Genomic DNA, 13051 nt, shown 5'->3' with positions numbered 1-13051 from the left:
ATCTATCTGTTTATTCATCTATTGATTGATCCATCCTCTGTCCATCCATCAATTTGTTTTATCAACTGATCTATCAATCTATCTTATACCATTCAGTTAACTAAAAGCATTAGTTATGACTGATTTTTTAAATTGAAATGCCTCTCCTCCTAAGCATTAGAAAACCTCAAATTATTATGCATATTTGTGGTTTGAAAAAGCTCTATTTTTATTTTTAATTATTAGCCGCACAACACTATATACACATATAAAAAGAAAAGATGTATTCCTTTATTGAGGCAGTTCCTCTAAGAAACACACAAGCTAAGCAGTTATAAAACTAAAAATTTGGCTCTATCAGGTATTTCTCATGCCACACTAATAATGGTTAAAACTTGGGTTGCAATAATAGAAGCAAGAGTATTTCTTTGCCTGTCTACCCATATAACTGTAGGACTTCAAAAGAATACTAGGTGAGTGAAAGATTTTTTCCTACGGAATTTTATATTGATTTTATCATTTTTTCTGTCCTGACTCTAAGCCAAATTAGGGATATCTTCCCAGATTTTTTATTCTCAAGGGTTTAAATACACTCTCATAGATTTTGTTTATTTTGATATTTAATTTCTTTATTGATTTTTTATGATAGTTATTTGTGCTTTATTCATATCACTATGCGTGGTCATTTTAAGATTTATTTATGAATTACTGAAAATCTAAGCACATGAAAATAAGTGAGAATAGCATTTAGGCAAATCATGGTATTCAAGGAGTAAAAGAACATGAGGGTAACTTACACCTATCACTTTTGGTAGTTAGCCTCTGTGAATTTTGCTTTCATCATCTATAGAAGTAAAAATTATAAAACACTTACATAATATGGTTTTGGGGAGCTTTTATTGAGCTAACTTAAAGTGCTTAGAATACTATTTTGCACATTGCAAGTCATTAGTGTATGCTAAAATTTATTATTAATATCACATTAGCCCTTGGAGAAATTTATATGACTTGGCTTATTTGTCTAATAATGTAAATACTTATGTTGACTATAATTTTAAGGAACTGGATTTATCAACCACAGAAATAAGCAGATTATCAAATGGCTGGCCCATTTATTTTAGCCAAATGTGACTTACTTGAGTTCATCTGTTTTATGTATATTCACTATTATATTTGTACTAGGGGCTTTTCTAACACAATGAGTAATTGCATTGTGTTTGAAGTCAGAGAGTCTTTTTTTTTTTTAAGATTTTATTTATTTATTTGAGAGCGGGAACATGAGAGAGAGAGAGCATGAGCGGTGGGGGAGAGGGAGAGGGAGAAGCAGACTCCCCACTGAGCAAAGAGACCGATGGGGGACTCGATCCCAGGACCCTGGGATCATGACCTGAGCCGAAGGCAGTCACTCAACCAACTGAGCCTCCCAGGTGCCCCGAAGTCAGAGAATCTTAAGTCTGATTTCTGCCTCCAACACTAACTAGCTCCATGGACTTGTAGTCATTTAACCTCTTAGGCCTCATTTCCTTCTCCTGTAATGCATACTTTGCAGGTTTATTGAAAATATAGAATAAGAATATCCACACACAACACTCAGTATAGTGAATGTTACATTAATAGCACCCAATACAAAGTATACATCATATGCTTAAATATTTCTCAAACTGTTTAATCAAAAACACTTATTAGATAGGATTCACTTTTCATTATCACAAGTGCAATTTGAAAGCCAAAATAGTTGAAATAAATGCAGCTTGAAAAACAGGTGTCACTTGTAACATGTCAGCTCTACACTTGACTCTCCCTCCAAAGTGTGAGGAAAACTAGTTATTCCCTGGACTCCATTTTTATATCCTCTTCTTCATCCTTATTTTATTTCCCCTTGGAATTTCACTCTTAATTTGTTGGCTGTCATGAATAGGTAGGTCTATGCATTTTGAGACCAGACAGAATAAAGTGGAGTGAGCCCATGTATATTAATTCATTCCCTGCTTTCTTTTCAGCTTCTAAGGGTGTCCACGCACATATGGACAGATGGTTATATAAGAGCAATACCACCTACAGCTACCATTTACTGATCTTACATCCTGGGCTAGTCATTGTTTTACCCACTTTACTCGAAATAGCCCTGCAAGAGACTGAGAAGTCAAGTGCATATTGAAAATAGGAAGATATTCTGTGAGTTGCAATGCTAGAGAGAATGAGAACAATGGTTTTCAGGGTTTGTCTGAATTTCGCTTTATGGGGAGTAACAGTTAAAGAAAGCATAGTAACCAAAGACATAATTATATTTCTTTGGAAAATTCCACATGATTTTAAAAACCTAAAGTAGAGAAGGATCATGTGAAATCATAACCATTTTATTACTAAGAAGATTGATCACATAGGGCACTAAATTGTTAATTTTTATAACGAGAACCAGTTTTGCTTTTTCCTGTCATTAACTTAAAGTTCAAGTCCACATTCAGCTTAAAATCAAAGTGAAAACACATTACTTCAGAGTTTACCACATATTTTCATTTTGATAATGGATTATATATTTGTTTTAACTTACCTCTTAAAATCTTGCTTGTACCCACACCTTCATAAATATTTAATACATCTGTATAATATGTATTAAAATAATCGAAGCTCAGTTTAATGGAGAGTCCTTGATTTACACTAAATTAAAGCAAAAAATAGATTACTACACTCTTAATAGGTTGTTACAACTCTTTATGCATTCTAAAATTTGAATGTATTTTCTAATTATGATTAAAAAAAGACATGACAAGATTGACACTCAGTGAATTTTTGAGTATATGATACAGAACTGTTAACTATAAGCACAATGTTACACAGCAGATCTCTAGAACTTTTTCAACTTGCATGACTGAAACACTCTTCCCATGGAACAGTTACTCTCCATTTCACCCTCTCCTTGTCCCTGGAAACCACCATTCTACTCTCTGTCTCTATGAGTTTGAATACTTCAGATGCTTCATATAAACGGAATCCTGCGGTATTTGTCCTTCTGTGAAAAGCTTATTTCACTTAGCATGATGTCCTCAAAGTTCACCCATGTTGTTGCATATGACAGGATTTCCTTCTTTTAACGGCTGAATAATATTCCATTGTATGTATGTACCACGTTTTCTTTATCCATTCATTGGTCAATGGACATTTAGGTTGTTTCCACCTCTTGGCTATTGTGAATAATGCTGTGATGGGAGTGAATATGGGAGTGTGACTATCTCGTAGAGATTCTGATTTCAACTCTTTTGGATAAATACACAGAAACGGGGATTGCTGGATTATATAGTAGTTCCATTTAAAAATTTTTGAGGAATCCCTATAGTCCATATTCCACTATTCCATAGTGACCACACCATTTTACATTCCATTAGTGGTGCACAGGGTTCCATTTTCTCCATTTCTCCACATCCTCACCAATATTTATCATTTTCTGTTTTTTTTATAATGGCCATTGCGACTTTAATTTGCCTGTCCTTGATGATTATTGATGCTGAGCAACTTTTCAAATGCCTGTTCACCATTTGTATGCCTTGTTTGGAGAAATATCTACTTGAGATTTTTGCCCATTTTTTAACTGGGTTCTTTGTTCTTTTGCTATGCAGTTGTAAGAGTTGCTTATATATTTTGGATATTAACCCTTTATCAGATATATGGCTTGCAAATATTTTCTTCCATTTCATAGGTTGCCTTTTCACTCTACTGATTGTTTCCTTTTCAGTATAGAAGGTTTTTTAAGGTGATGTAATGCCACTTGTCTATTTTTGCTTTAGTTGCCTGTGCTTTTAGTGTCATTGAAGACCAATGTTATGAAGATTTCTCCCTATTTTTTTTTCTTTCTGTAGGTGCAGTATGATTGTGTGGTACATGTTTGATGTGGTTGTGGTGGATTTGTGGTGTGTGTTAATTGTGTGTGTGTTGTTTATGTGTGGGGTGAATATGGTGTTTGTGTTATGTGAGTGTTGTGTGTGTGTGTGTGTGTGTGTGTGTATTGGAAGGGACTGTTTCCTAATTTCTTTTTTTGGATTGTTCATTGTTAGTGTATGGAAACACAACTGATTTTTTACAAGGATTTTTGTATTCTATAACTTTGTTGAATTCTTTTATTAGTTGTGTGTTTGTGTGTGTGTATGTGTGTGTATTTTGATGATTTTCTACATATAAGATCTTGTCATCTGTGGACATATGGTGGTAGCCATTTATACAAATTCTGCCTCTGTTAGGTCAGTTCAGGGATGGGCGAGCGAGCCTGGTGGTGAGACCTCTAGGGACTCCAGCAACAAAGCTTAAGGAGACAGAGGAAGAAGAAATGAAGCAAACTGCAGGGGTGATTTCTGTTTTTTAAATTGAAGTTTTGGTGTCTTTAGGCAGGAATATAGTGAGCTTTTCTTCATGTGATATTTTTAAGCTATGAAACCAAAGGATGCAAGAGAAGCTCCTTAGGAACTTTTGTTTTCGGGATTCTTTTACTTTTTTAAAATATGAAGTTGAAGGTAGAAGAGAGAAACCGGTGCATATTATTTTCTATTCCTTCTGATTCAGAAAAGCCAACTTACCTGCAATAAAAATGTGGTCTTTTATAAATGTTAAGACTAATTAGAAAATACAGTATCTGTTTTTTATAATATTAGACATGGTATTCTTATGAAGTTTGAAGGGAATGAATATTTTTCTAAATATAATTTATGCATTTTGCATTTTTATATCAATAGTAATCTCTTTTAGAGTCCACTTTTTTGATATATGAATATGGGGCTAAGCCCTTTACATTCACTACTACATTTAATGGTGAATTTGGCCACTGAATTTAGAGATCTTGAACTCTATGACTGTAGAAATTTTGGGTCAAAGAGATTTAGTGATTTGCCTGAGATCACACATTTTGAATCTGTAGAGAGCAGGTTTGAACTCATACAGACTGTCTCCAGTGCTCAGATTCTTAATATTTGACACTCTGCTAAATGTAGTTTTAATATAATTCCAAGGATGGGCTGGTCTAGCCCAAAATATAGTTTAATTGCATTTTAGGCATTTCTCTACTATTTAAATGGTCTTCAAATCTTGTAGGAAACATCATTGTCTTTACCCCCACTTTGATCACCATTAGGAGAAACAAACTATCAAGGACAATGCATCATTATTGTAGTAATCAGTTTTGAGAAGAAAACATACTTAGGTTGTTTATATGATTAATTAAATCATAATTTCATCTTGAAGTACAATGTTTAGGGTAATATTTTGGATTCTTTGGGTTTTCAAAATCATTGTTGCACTAATGGATTTCTTCTTTTTCTTTTTTTCTTTTTTTTAAGATTTTATTTATTTGAGTGTGCATGAGGGAGCAGGAGCACGGGTGGAGGCAGAGGGGGAGGGAGAAGAAGACTCGCCACTGAGCAGGGAGTCTGATGCGGGGCTCAATCCCAGGACCCCAGGATCATGACCTGAGCTGAAGGCAGCCGCTTAACCAACTGAGCCACCCAGGTGCCCCTAATGGTGGATTTCTTAAAAATATTTTTAAAATTAAGTATTAGAGAAGAAAGTAAAAAGAATAAAACCATACAAACCCTTAATTAACATAGTGTGATTATTACATAAATGATACTACTATTATGGCAGTCTGTTTTGTTCTGCTTATAAACGTTCCTGTAAATTTGACCGAGCTTTTTTAAGCAGTGGATTTAACAATTAAATTGTTTTATTTGGTATTAATAAAATTCCAAAGATTGCCATGAAGAAGTAATTTAGGATTCATGATCTTTCCATTTTCAGAGGAAGTAATTTAAGATTTTTCTAAAGCTTTCTGCTGACATTTTAAGTAAGGAATAGAATATTTTTCATTCTGCTTATGAACAATGCTAAGAACCATTTACAAATGCTTCTTTTAAAATTTGATGTGATTATATTGGAAACAATATCCCCCAAATTGGTTGATTCTTCACTTGACAAGTGAGCTGCCATTTTTAATACAAAAATCTTGTCTTAGGCACACAAGTGACCTGTTGTCTAGAGCATGAAAACAACTTACACATGGTTGAGCTCCAACACAGAAATTATTTAAAGAGAATAGGATGTTCTTCTTTCTCTGAATAATGCCAAGTAAATGTGTTTGTAACAATCTTCCCTTCATATCCCATCTCGTCTCTGGGATATTTCTACGCAAGTGAACAACACTGTGCATCTTTATGGGGCCATTTCTATCGTATGGTTGGAAAGAACTTTCTTGGTGCTGCCTTTAACCTTCTTTAATCAGCTATTATGTTGATCCCCCTGGTTTTCTAGTGAGTCATCACAATGATTAGAACTATTATGCAGTAGGTTGGATTGGGAAACCATAATCCCATCCAGCTGTTAAGAGAAATGAACTAATTAGAATGTCATTTATCAAAGTGTAGTCCATAGAACACTTATTCTGCATGCTTTGTGGAGGAAAACGATCAGTGGCTTAAGATGATTTTTTTTCTTTTTTTGAGATTTATATTGCTTGTTAACTTATTTGAAACTGTGAGAAGTCCTGGACTTAAAAAAAAAAAAAAAAAAGTTGTAATGAGTTTATTTCAGTGTTACTTCTATTTATTTGGGTACAAATTATTTTCCTTTGAAATGTTGGGAAGGAACATCAGGTACTACTCCTGTGTGAAAAATGCTTAGATAAACATTAAGGTAGATCAGCCTTCAGCTTGATTATTTGGATCATCACAATGATTGAATTAGTTGATTGAATTAAGAGCTTGGAAGGGAAATACATAGTAACTGATCCCAGTGTTATTCAAGATCTAGCAAACAGGATGTGTATAGTGGGTGTCCCCTCTCTTAATCTGCCATGACTGAATCACATCAGAGGAGATTTTCCTACAGATGCTGACATTATGAGAAAGGAACTCTTCTGTGGCCAGGATGCAAGTGATGGGAATATTATATATTGCAATATACTGATATAAATGTTTGCTGTTCACCTTGGCAGCACTTAATCTGTGCCAATCATAGGGGGAAAAAAAAGACCTGCTGCAGAGTTCAATGATGGCCCTATTTATTAGACAGTATTATCCACAGCACAGAACACCTTTGTAAAGGTGAAGACTGAGAGAGAAGCTTCTTGGACAGTTATCAGTTGGGAAGACTTTGCTTCATAGCTAGTGAAAATGATTGTTCAAAAATAGACTACTGAAGGTGGTAGGACGTACTGTATCTGAGAAAGACTTAATGACTTAAAAACAGGGACTAGAAGATGATATATTACCGTATAATCCACTGGCAAACAACACTCGATTTAGAAGGCTTTGGGTAATGAGCAGCCTGAAAGGACCCAGAAGATCCAGTCAACAAAAACCTTCCATCACAAGCTGTAGCTGTGAAAAAAGATGGGAATTCATGTTAGAAAAACCAATCCTGGAAAATTTTTCTCATATGAAATGGGATTCAAATTGGCTAATGAACACTTCACAGAACATTCATGACTGGATCTGTATGAGGCCATTTTACAAAACTGAAATGATCAAATGCCAGTAGATCAGATCTCATGTTTAAAATCTAGTGTCTATTTTCAAATACGTGTACATAACCCACCATAGATTCCTTTAGAAAAGCATTCTATTTCTAAATACTCATACCTAAGCTGCATTTTTAGTATTTTTTCATATTTTTAAGGAAATAAATATATTTGAATTATAAACTTCTAACTTAGACAAATAGCTACTAATTTTTTGGTCTTATTTTCCCCATTAAATTGGAGTTAGGGTGAATTTCAAATATGTGCCTTACATGCTATGTCCTTCTGAAGATGATCAGAATATGGCCAGGAAAATGATATGTGTGCTGCTGGTGGCCTGTGGTGAACTCTATCCCCCCAATCTATTCCACCATCTTGTAAACTTCTTGCTTCTTTGGATGAATTTGCTAGCTCAGTATTTTCATTCAATATTCCTGAACATGTCTTTTACTTTTCATGATTCCTCATTTTCCTCTTTTAATTCTTGTAGCAAGTTTACTTCATATACTTCTCTTTGATGTGATGTATAATCAGTTGTCTTTATCTTATATCTGAATAATTTCCAACTAGTTTAGAATCATACTGAGGGCATGAACCAGGAGCCATGCCTCACTACTTTTTGTGTCCCCTTTACAGTTACTATGTATATTATGTGTCAAAAAATAAAACCCATTTATTTTCACAATCTTTAATTTTTCTTAGATTATTTTCTATATACTTAGTTACTTGATTCTGTTGACACCATATTCTAAAATAACTACTCCTAGACTGTGTCCTTTTCCTCTGGGCAGGTTGTTAATTCCTTATAGGCCAGAAGCATTGATGGAGGGTAGGGAGATTAAAGAAATTTGTTAAAATTAAATTGCTGCTTTTGGAATCTGAGAGCTAAAATAAGCTAATCTTAAATGGATGGATGGAAAATCCCATGTAACAGTATACAATATTTCTGTCAAGTTATAAAATACATGCTATTATATGACATCTAATGTTTTATAAAGACAAAAGAAAAAACTGAAAAAGTGAACAGCATATAGAAATTTTCATAAAACTCTCTTGTTTTTGGTTGGCTTTTTGCTAGTTTTGGTATTTTTAAAAAAGGATAAGAATTGACTTTGTGATTGTAAGACTGTAAGATTGTAAATTGTAAGACTTAAAGTCTATTTAAAAATAATGGCCTAGGAATTCACTACGTTGGATTATGACTTGATGCCTGATTCCCAACAGAAGACAAAAAACAAAACAACCAATAAACAACAACAAAAACTGAGAACAGAAAAGATAATCCAAGATAAAAGGACTAAGCGCTGAAAAATCCATCACAGATTTGGGAGAGGAAGTGGAGAGTATCAGGGCTTGTTGAGAGAACTGAATCTCTTTATGTGTAATACTTCCCCGAACAGATGACAGTTGAGGAGAATTTGTATGATTTGAAGATAAACAGTAAAATATGTGATTTTTTTAATGCAGAATTAAGTAATATCCTAGTTGTAAAAGGAAATCTTTTTTACCCTCAACTCTCTGCCCACCACAGACCATGCCCCAAGTAAATGGGACAATCAATCCCTTAGCTTCAATGACTGTAAAAGTAAAAATAGTGTCTGCTTATATTTTAGGTGATATATGGAGCCTTTTAATCTGTTTGTGAAAAAAAAAAACCACAGAAACAAAAAACATGGACTTCAAGATCACAGGCAGTGCAAGAAAGAAGTCTCCTACTCTTGTAAATAGTTTGTATTTAATGAAGTAGAGCAATCAATCCTGTCAGTTATGTCTTAATATTAACTGCTAGCTTTGATGGTGTGTTTACTATGTGCCAGCTACTCTTCTGAAGTTATTATGGATGTATTAATATAATTGTCACAACAATCTTATAAAGTTATAGGTGGGGAAAGTGAGGCACAGAGGGGCTAAGTAACTAGCCAACGTTCTCCCAGCTTATTAGCGACAATTCAAACCAGACAGTCTTACTGCTGAGCATACAAGGCTATCCTGACTGATACTCAATGTATAGAGCTATCATGATGTTATCATCTATTCTTTGAACTGAAAAGTGGGGGAGGGAGGAAGGCATGTGTGTGCAGAATTATAAATAAAAGAAGAAACAGGCAATTTTAAATAATTCCATCATTTTCATTGTTCTTAAAATTAGAATAGCTCATACTTGCAATAACATTCTACAACAAATAGGAGGAAGCAAAACTGATAGAGTAAAAAGGGCACAAAACAGGACTGGTTTAAGAATTTATAAAACCAATTTGTAAATCAGGTAACATTTCAGTGATTCCTCCCTTCTTCACACCCATTCACTACATCTTTTGGGGGAAGTTTCAACAGGTCTGTGTTGTACGACAAGATTCATAGTTTTCCAAAAACCTGAGTTGTGTCCCTGGTGGCAGGATTGTTGTAGGTTTGTTATACCCTTTTTCAGACCCTTCAGGGCATGTCATTAGACTGCACTTTTAAAAATGGAGCCATGTGTACTGATCCTGGCCATTAAACTATTGTGGAAGTAATTGTGTTTATTTCCAGTTGTGATTTCTAAAAAGACCTTCTGTGACATTCTTCCCTTGTCTGTCAATGGGTTGCAAAGCATCCAAGGGAGGACTGGGGACAGAGGAGACAGAGGGGACAGTGAAGGAACTGGCATCCTGAATACCTAGACAGAATGCATCCCCTTGCCCTCTTCCTTGGACCATGACATGATCAACAAACTGTTATTGTCTTAAATTGCTAAGATTGTTTATCATAGTATTTAGCCGATCCTAAAAAATAGGATCAATTTTTCCAGTTGTTTATGAAGTTGCTGAGTTTTAGTGGGAATGGATAATCTGCACATCAAGTTCTGCTCTAAAGGGCCACTGGGGAATTCTTGCATGTGAGGATAAAAGTATTCTTAAGAAGAATATTCCTGAAGGCATTTAAAATAAAATTACAACAGTATTGAACTATTTATAATAGCAAAATTCAGAATGCCAAAATATTATTATTTCAAGATATAGGCTTGTTCTAGGGGCTTTCTCATACATTCTTTCATTTAATTTCAGGATATTTCTGGAGAACTGAATTTTATGCAAGACAATGAAGAGGGATAGGGTTTCAGAAAGACAGATCTAACCCAGCCATGGATAACTAGGATTACTGGGTGTTCAGGATTATAACTTTTGAGACTGCATAGTGCTTTACAGTGCAACATGAGAAAAAAATCCTGAAGGGGAGATAAACGAGCCTGTCAAATAATATCAGGTATTTACTGAGCTCTCTGAAATGTTGCCTGTAATGGGAGGGGATTCCTAAAAGTTATGCTTTTAGAACCTACTGAGAGCTCCCTCTGCTGGCTGAATATTTACTAGTTGCGTGTTTGTTCAGGTACTTAAAATCTCCAGGATATATAAAACAAACATGATCTATGCCCATCCACCGAGGTCTATCGTGCACGTATATAGAGGCATGCAAACAATCTATGGAGACAGTTGACAACTTCCAAATAGGTCTGAACATCGGTCTAAAGGCTGTGAGTCAGCAGCTTTCCTTCTCACAGGTCAGCTAAAAAGTGAACTTTCCTGCTGATGCCATTCTAATCAGAAGAGAAAAACAATTTAAAGAAGTCTTGGTTCAGCTATAGTCAGCTATAAGTTGCGTAAAACCTAAATAACTAAAGGCTAAAAAAGGAAGCTATGTGAGGAAGTCAACATTAGTGTGACTCTATTAATAACACTAGAATTAGAGCTCACAGCTGGAGAAGAGAGAGAAAGCGCGCTCATGCACAAGGGTAGATTTCATACAGAAAAGATAATCTTCTATTAATTTTTTTGTGAATGTAGATTAATGGACACAAGCTTTCATGTAGAAATGACACTACTAAAAGTTCAAGTTGGTGCTACGGCGAAGTGCACCGGGCTTTTGGGCTCACCATCTCTAATGATGAATGATGAATAAAACAGCTTACAGGCCAGAATCCTAGCTGGATAAAGACAGATGAATTGATTGATTTGTCCACATTTATTCCACAAAAGCTTTACATTTATTTTCCAAGATAAATACAATGCTAATTTTAAAATACAAATAATGAAGAGAACCAAGAAAAATGAAAAATGAGGATCTAGAGACTTAAGAAAGTTAGTGACATGGATGGTTAGTTGAGACTAAGATTCAATGAACACAAACCTCCATGATATTAAAAACTAAAAATGCAGTTTGATTGTGTCTTTAAAGCAAATTTAAAGAATTAATTCAGTTCTAATACTGAGGCTCATGCCATCAATCCATACTGACTCAGAAAAAGAATTCATGGCCTTATAACTTACGTTAGGACAAACTGTCACACTTAACATGATACTTCTATGGTTATTTTTGGAAATGCACTGCTATTTGCTTTACCATGAACATTATTAACTCCATGACAGTAAAGACATTTTCTGATTATTCAACTCATCTTACATATTCCTCCCCACTTAAGTTTATCGATCATCGTTAAATAGGTGTAGAGCTCTGTGTCTACCTTTGGCATCCATTGTTCTTTTTGAAATATTAAGCAACATCACCCTTATTACCTCATGATGGCACACTTGCATCATATTCTCCCTGAAAAGGTTTTGGAAACTGCCTGAAAACCATAGCAAAAAAGAATGTTGCTTTCTTCTTCTTTGAGTAACTTAGTTATATAAAATAGATTAAAAAATATTCTGTAGCCTGCACTTTCTTCCAATATGCTCTGAGTGCACTTCAAAATATGTAGTTAAACTTTGAAGGTTTGAATTTTATCAAAGAACATTTGAATTGAGATTGCTTAGTAGAAGCCTCTTTCATCAAGTTGCCTTTTTTTTGCGTTGGTCCTGGAAAACAGGCCAACTGCCTGTCTTTTAAAGTAAGTACCAAGGGGTTAGGTAGCTTTTCAAGCTTTGGTTGTTAGTGGAGCATTCATCTTCAATTAATATCAGGCAAGTAGAGCAAAGTGTAACAAATAATAGAAGAGCAAAGTGTAGCAAATTGTAACTACAACCTTTATACATTTCAGGAACTAATTGTGCTCATAGTCAATTTTGATCATGATCATAAACCACATCAAAAAATTGTTCAATTCATGCTTTCTGCTTAATTCTTTAAGAACAAATTATAAGTTAGAATTATTCAAATAGTTCTTCACCTTGCTTATCAATCTATATTTACAGTTATGTGATAATCTTTCATATATATGTTACCCAACTATAAAATGAAGTAGGTCAAAGAGTAAATATGTTTAAATCACTTAGAGTCATGTTTGGCATAGAGTAAGTACTACTTAAGTGTGAAATAATAATATAACAATAATTGATAAAAATAATGTTAACACTTAAACAGATGCCAAAATTTACAAATAAAGCATGGATATTTTATTCATGAGACAAGATCTTATTCATAACTGGTTTCTATTACTCACAGAACTACAACTCCAGCACAAAATTTGTCCATTTGTTGTTTCTATGTCAAAAGGCAAACAAAAGCAACAATCAAAATTAAGGAGTGGCAATTACTGAGTGAGGGGTCATTGAAATGGCAAAAAAAAAAAAAAAAAGATTGATATTATGGTATAATGGTGAA

At 34.3% G+C, this 13051-nt stretch overlaps 1 protein-coding gene across 1 annotated transcript in view; it reads right to left on the bottom strand.

Annotated features, from left to right (window-relative positions):
* TMPRSS15 (transmembrane serine protease 15) overlaps window positions 1-13051 on the bottom strand; it is a 111749-nt gene that overhangs the window by 75068 nt on the left and 23630 nt on the right. Inside the window, exons 8-9 of the mRNA XM_032406219.1 lie at window positions 7226-7334; window positions 2531-2637 (exon numbers count right to left, since the gene is read on the bottom strand). Coding sequence (XP_032262110.1) covers window positions 2531-2637; window positions 7226-7334 — 216 coding nt within the window. The remainder of the gene's footprint in view (window positions 1-2530; window positions 2638-7225; window positions 7335-13051) is intronic.

The sequence above is a fragment of the Phoca vitulina genome, unplaced genomic scaffold (genome assembly GCF_004348235.1).
Source record: "Phoca vitulina isolate PV1807 unplaced genomic scaffold, GSC_HSeal_1.0 scaffold8, whole genome shotgun sequence".
Lineage (NCBI taxonomy): Eukaryota > Metazoa > Chordata > Mammalia > Carnivora > Phocidae > Phoca > Phoca vitulina.
Note: the sequence above shows the minus strand (reverse complement) of the source record. Positions and strands in the feature narration are given on the sequence as shown.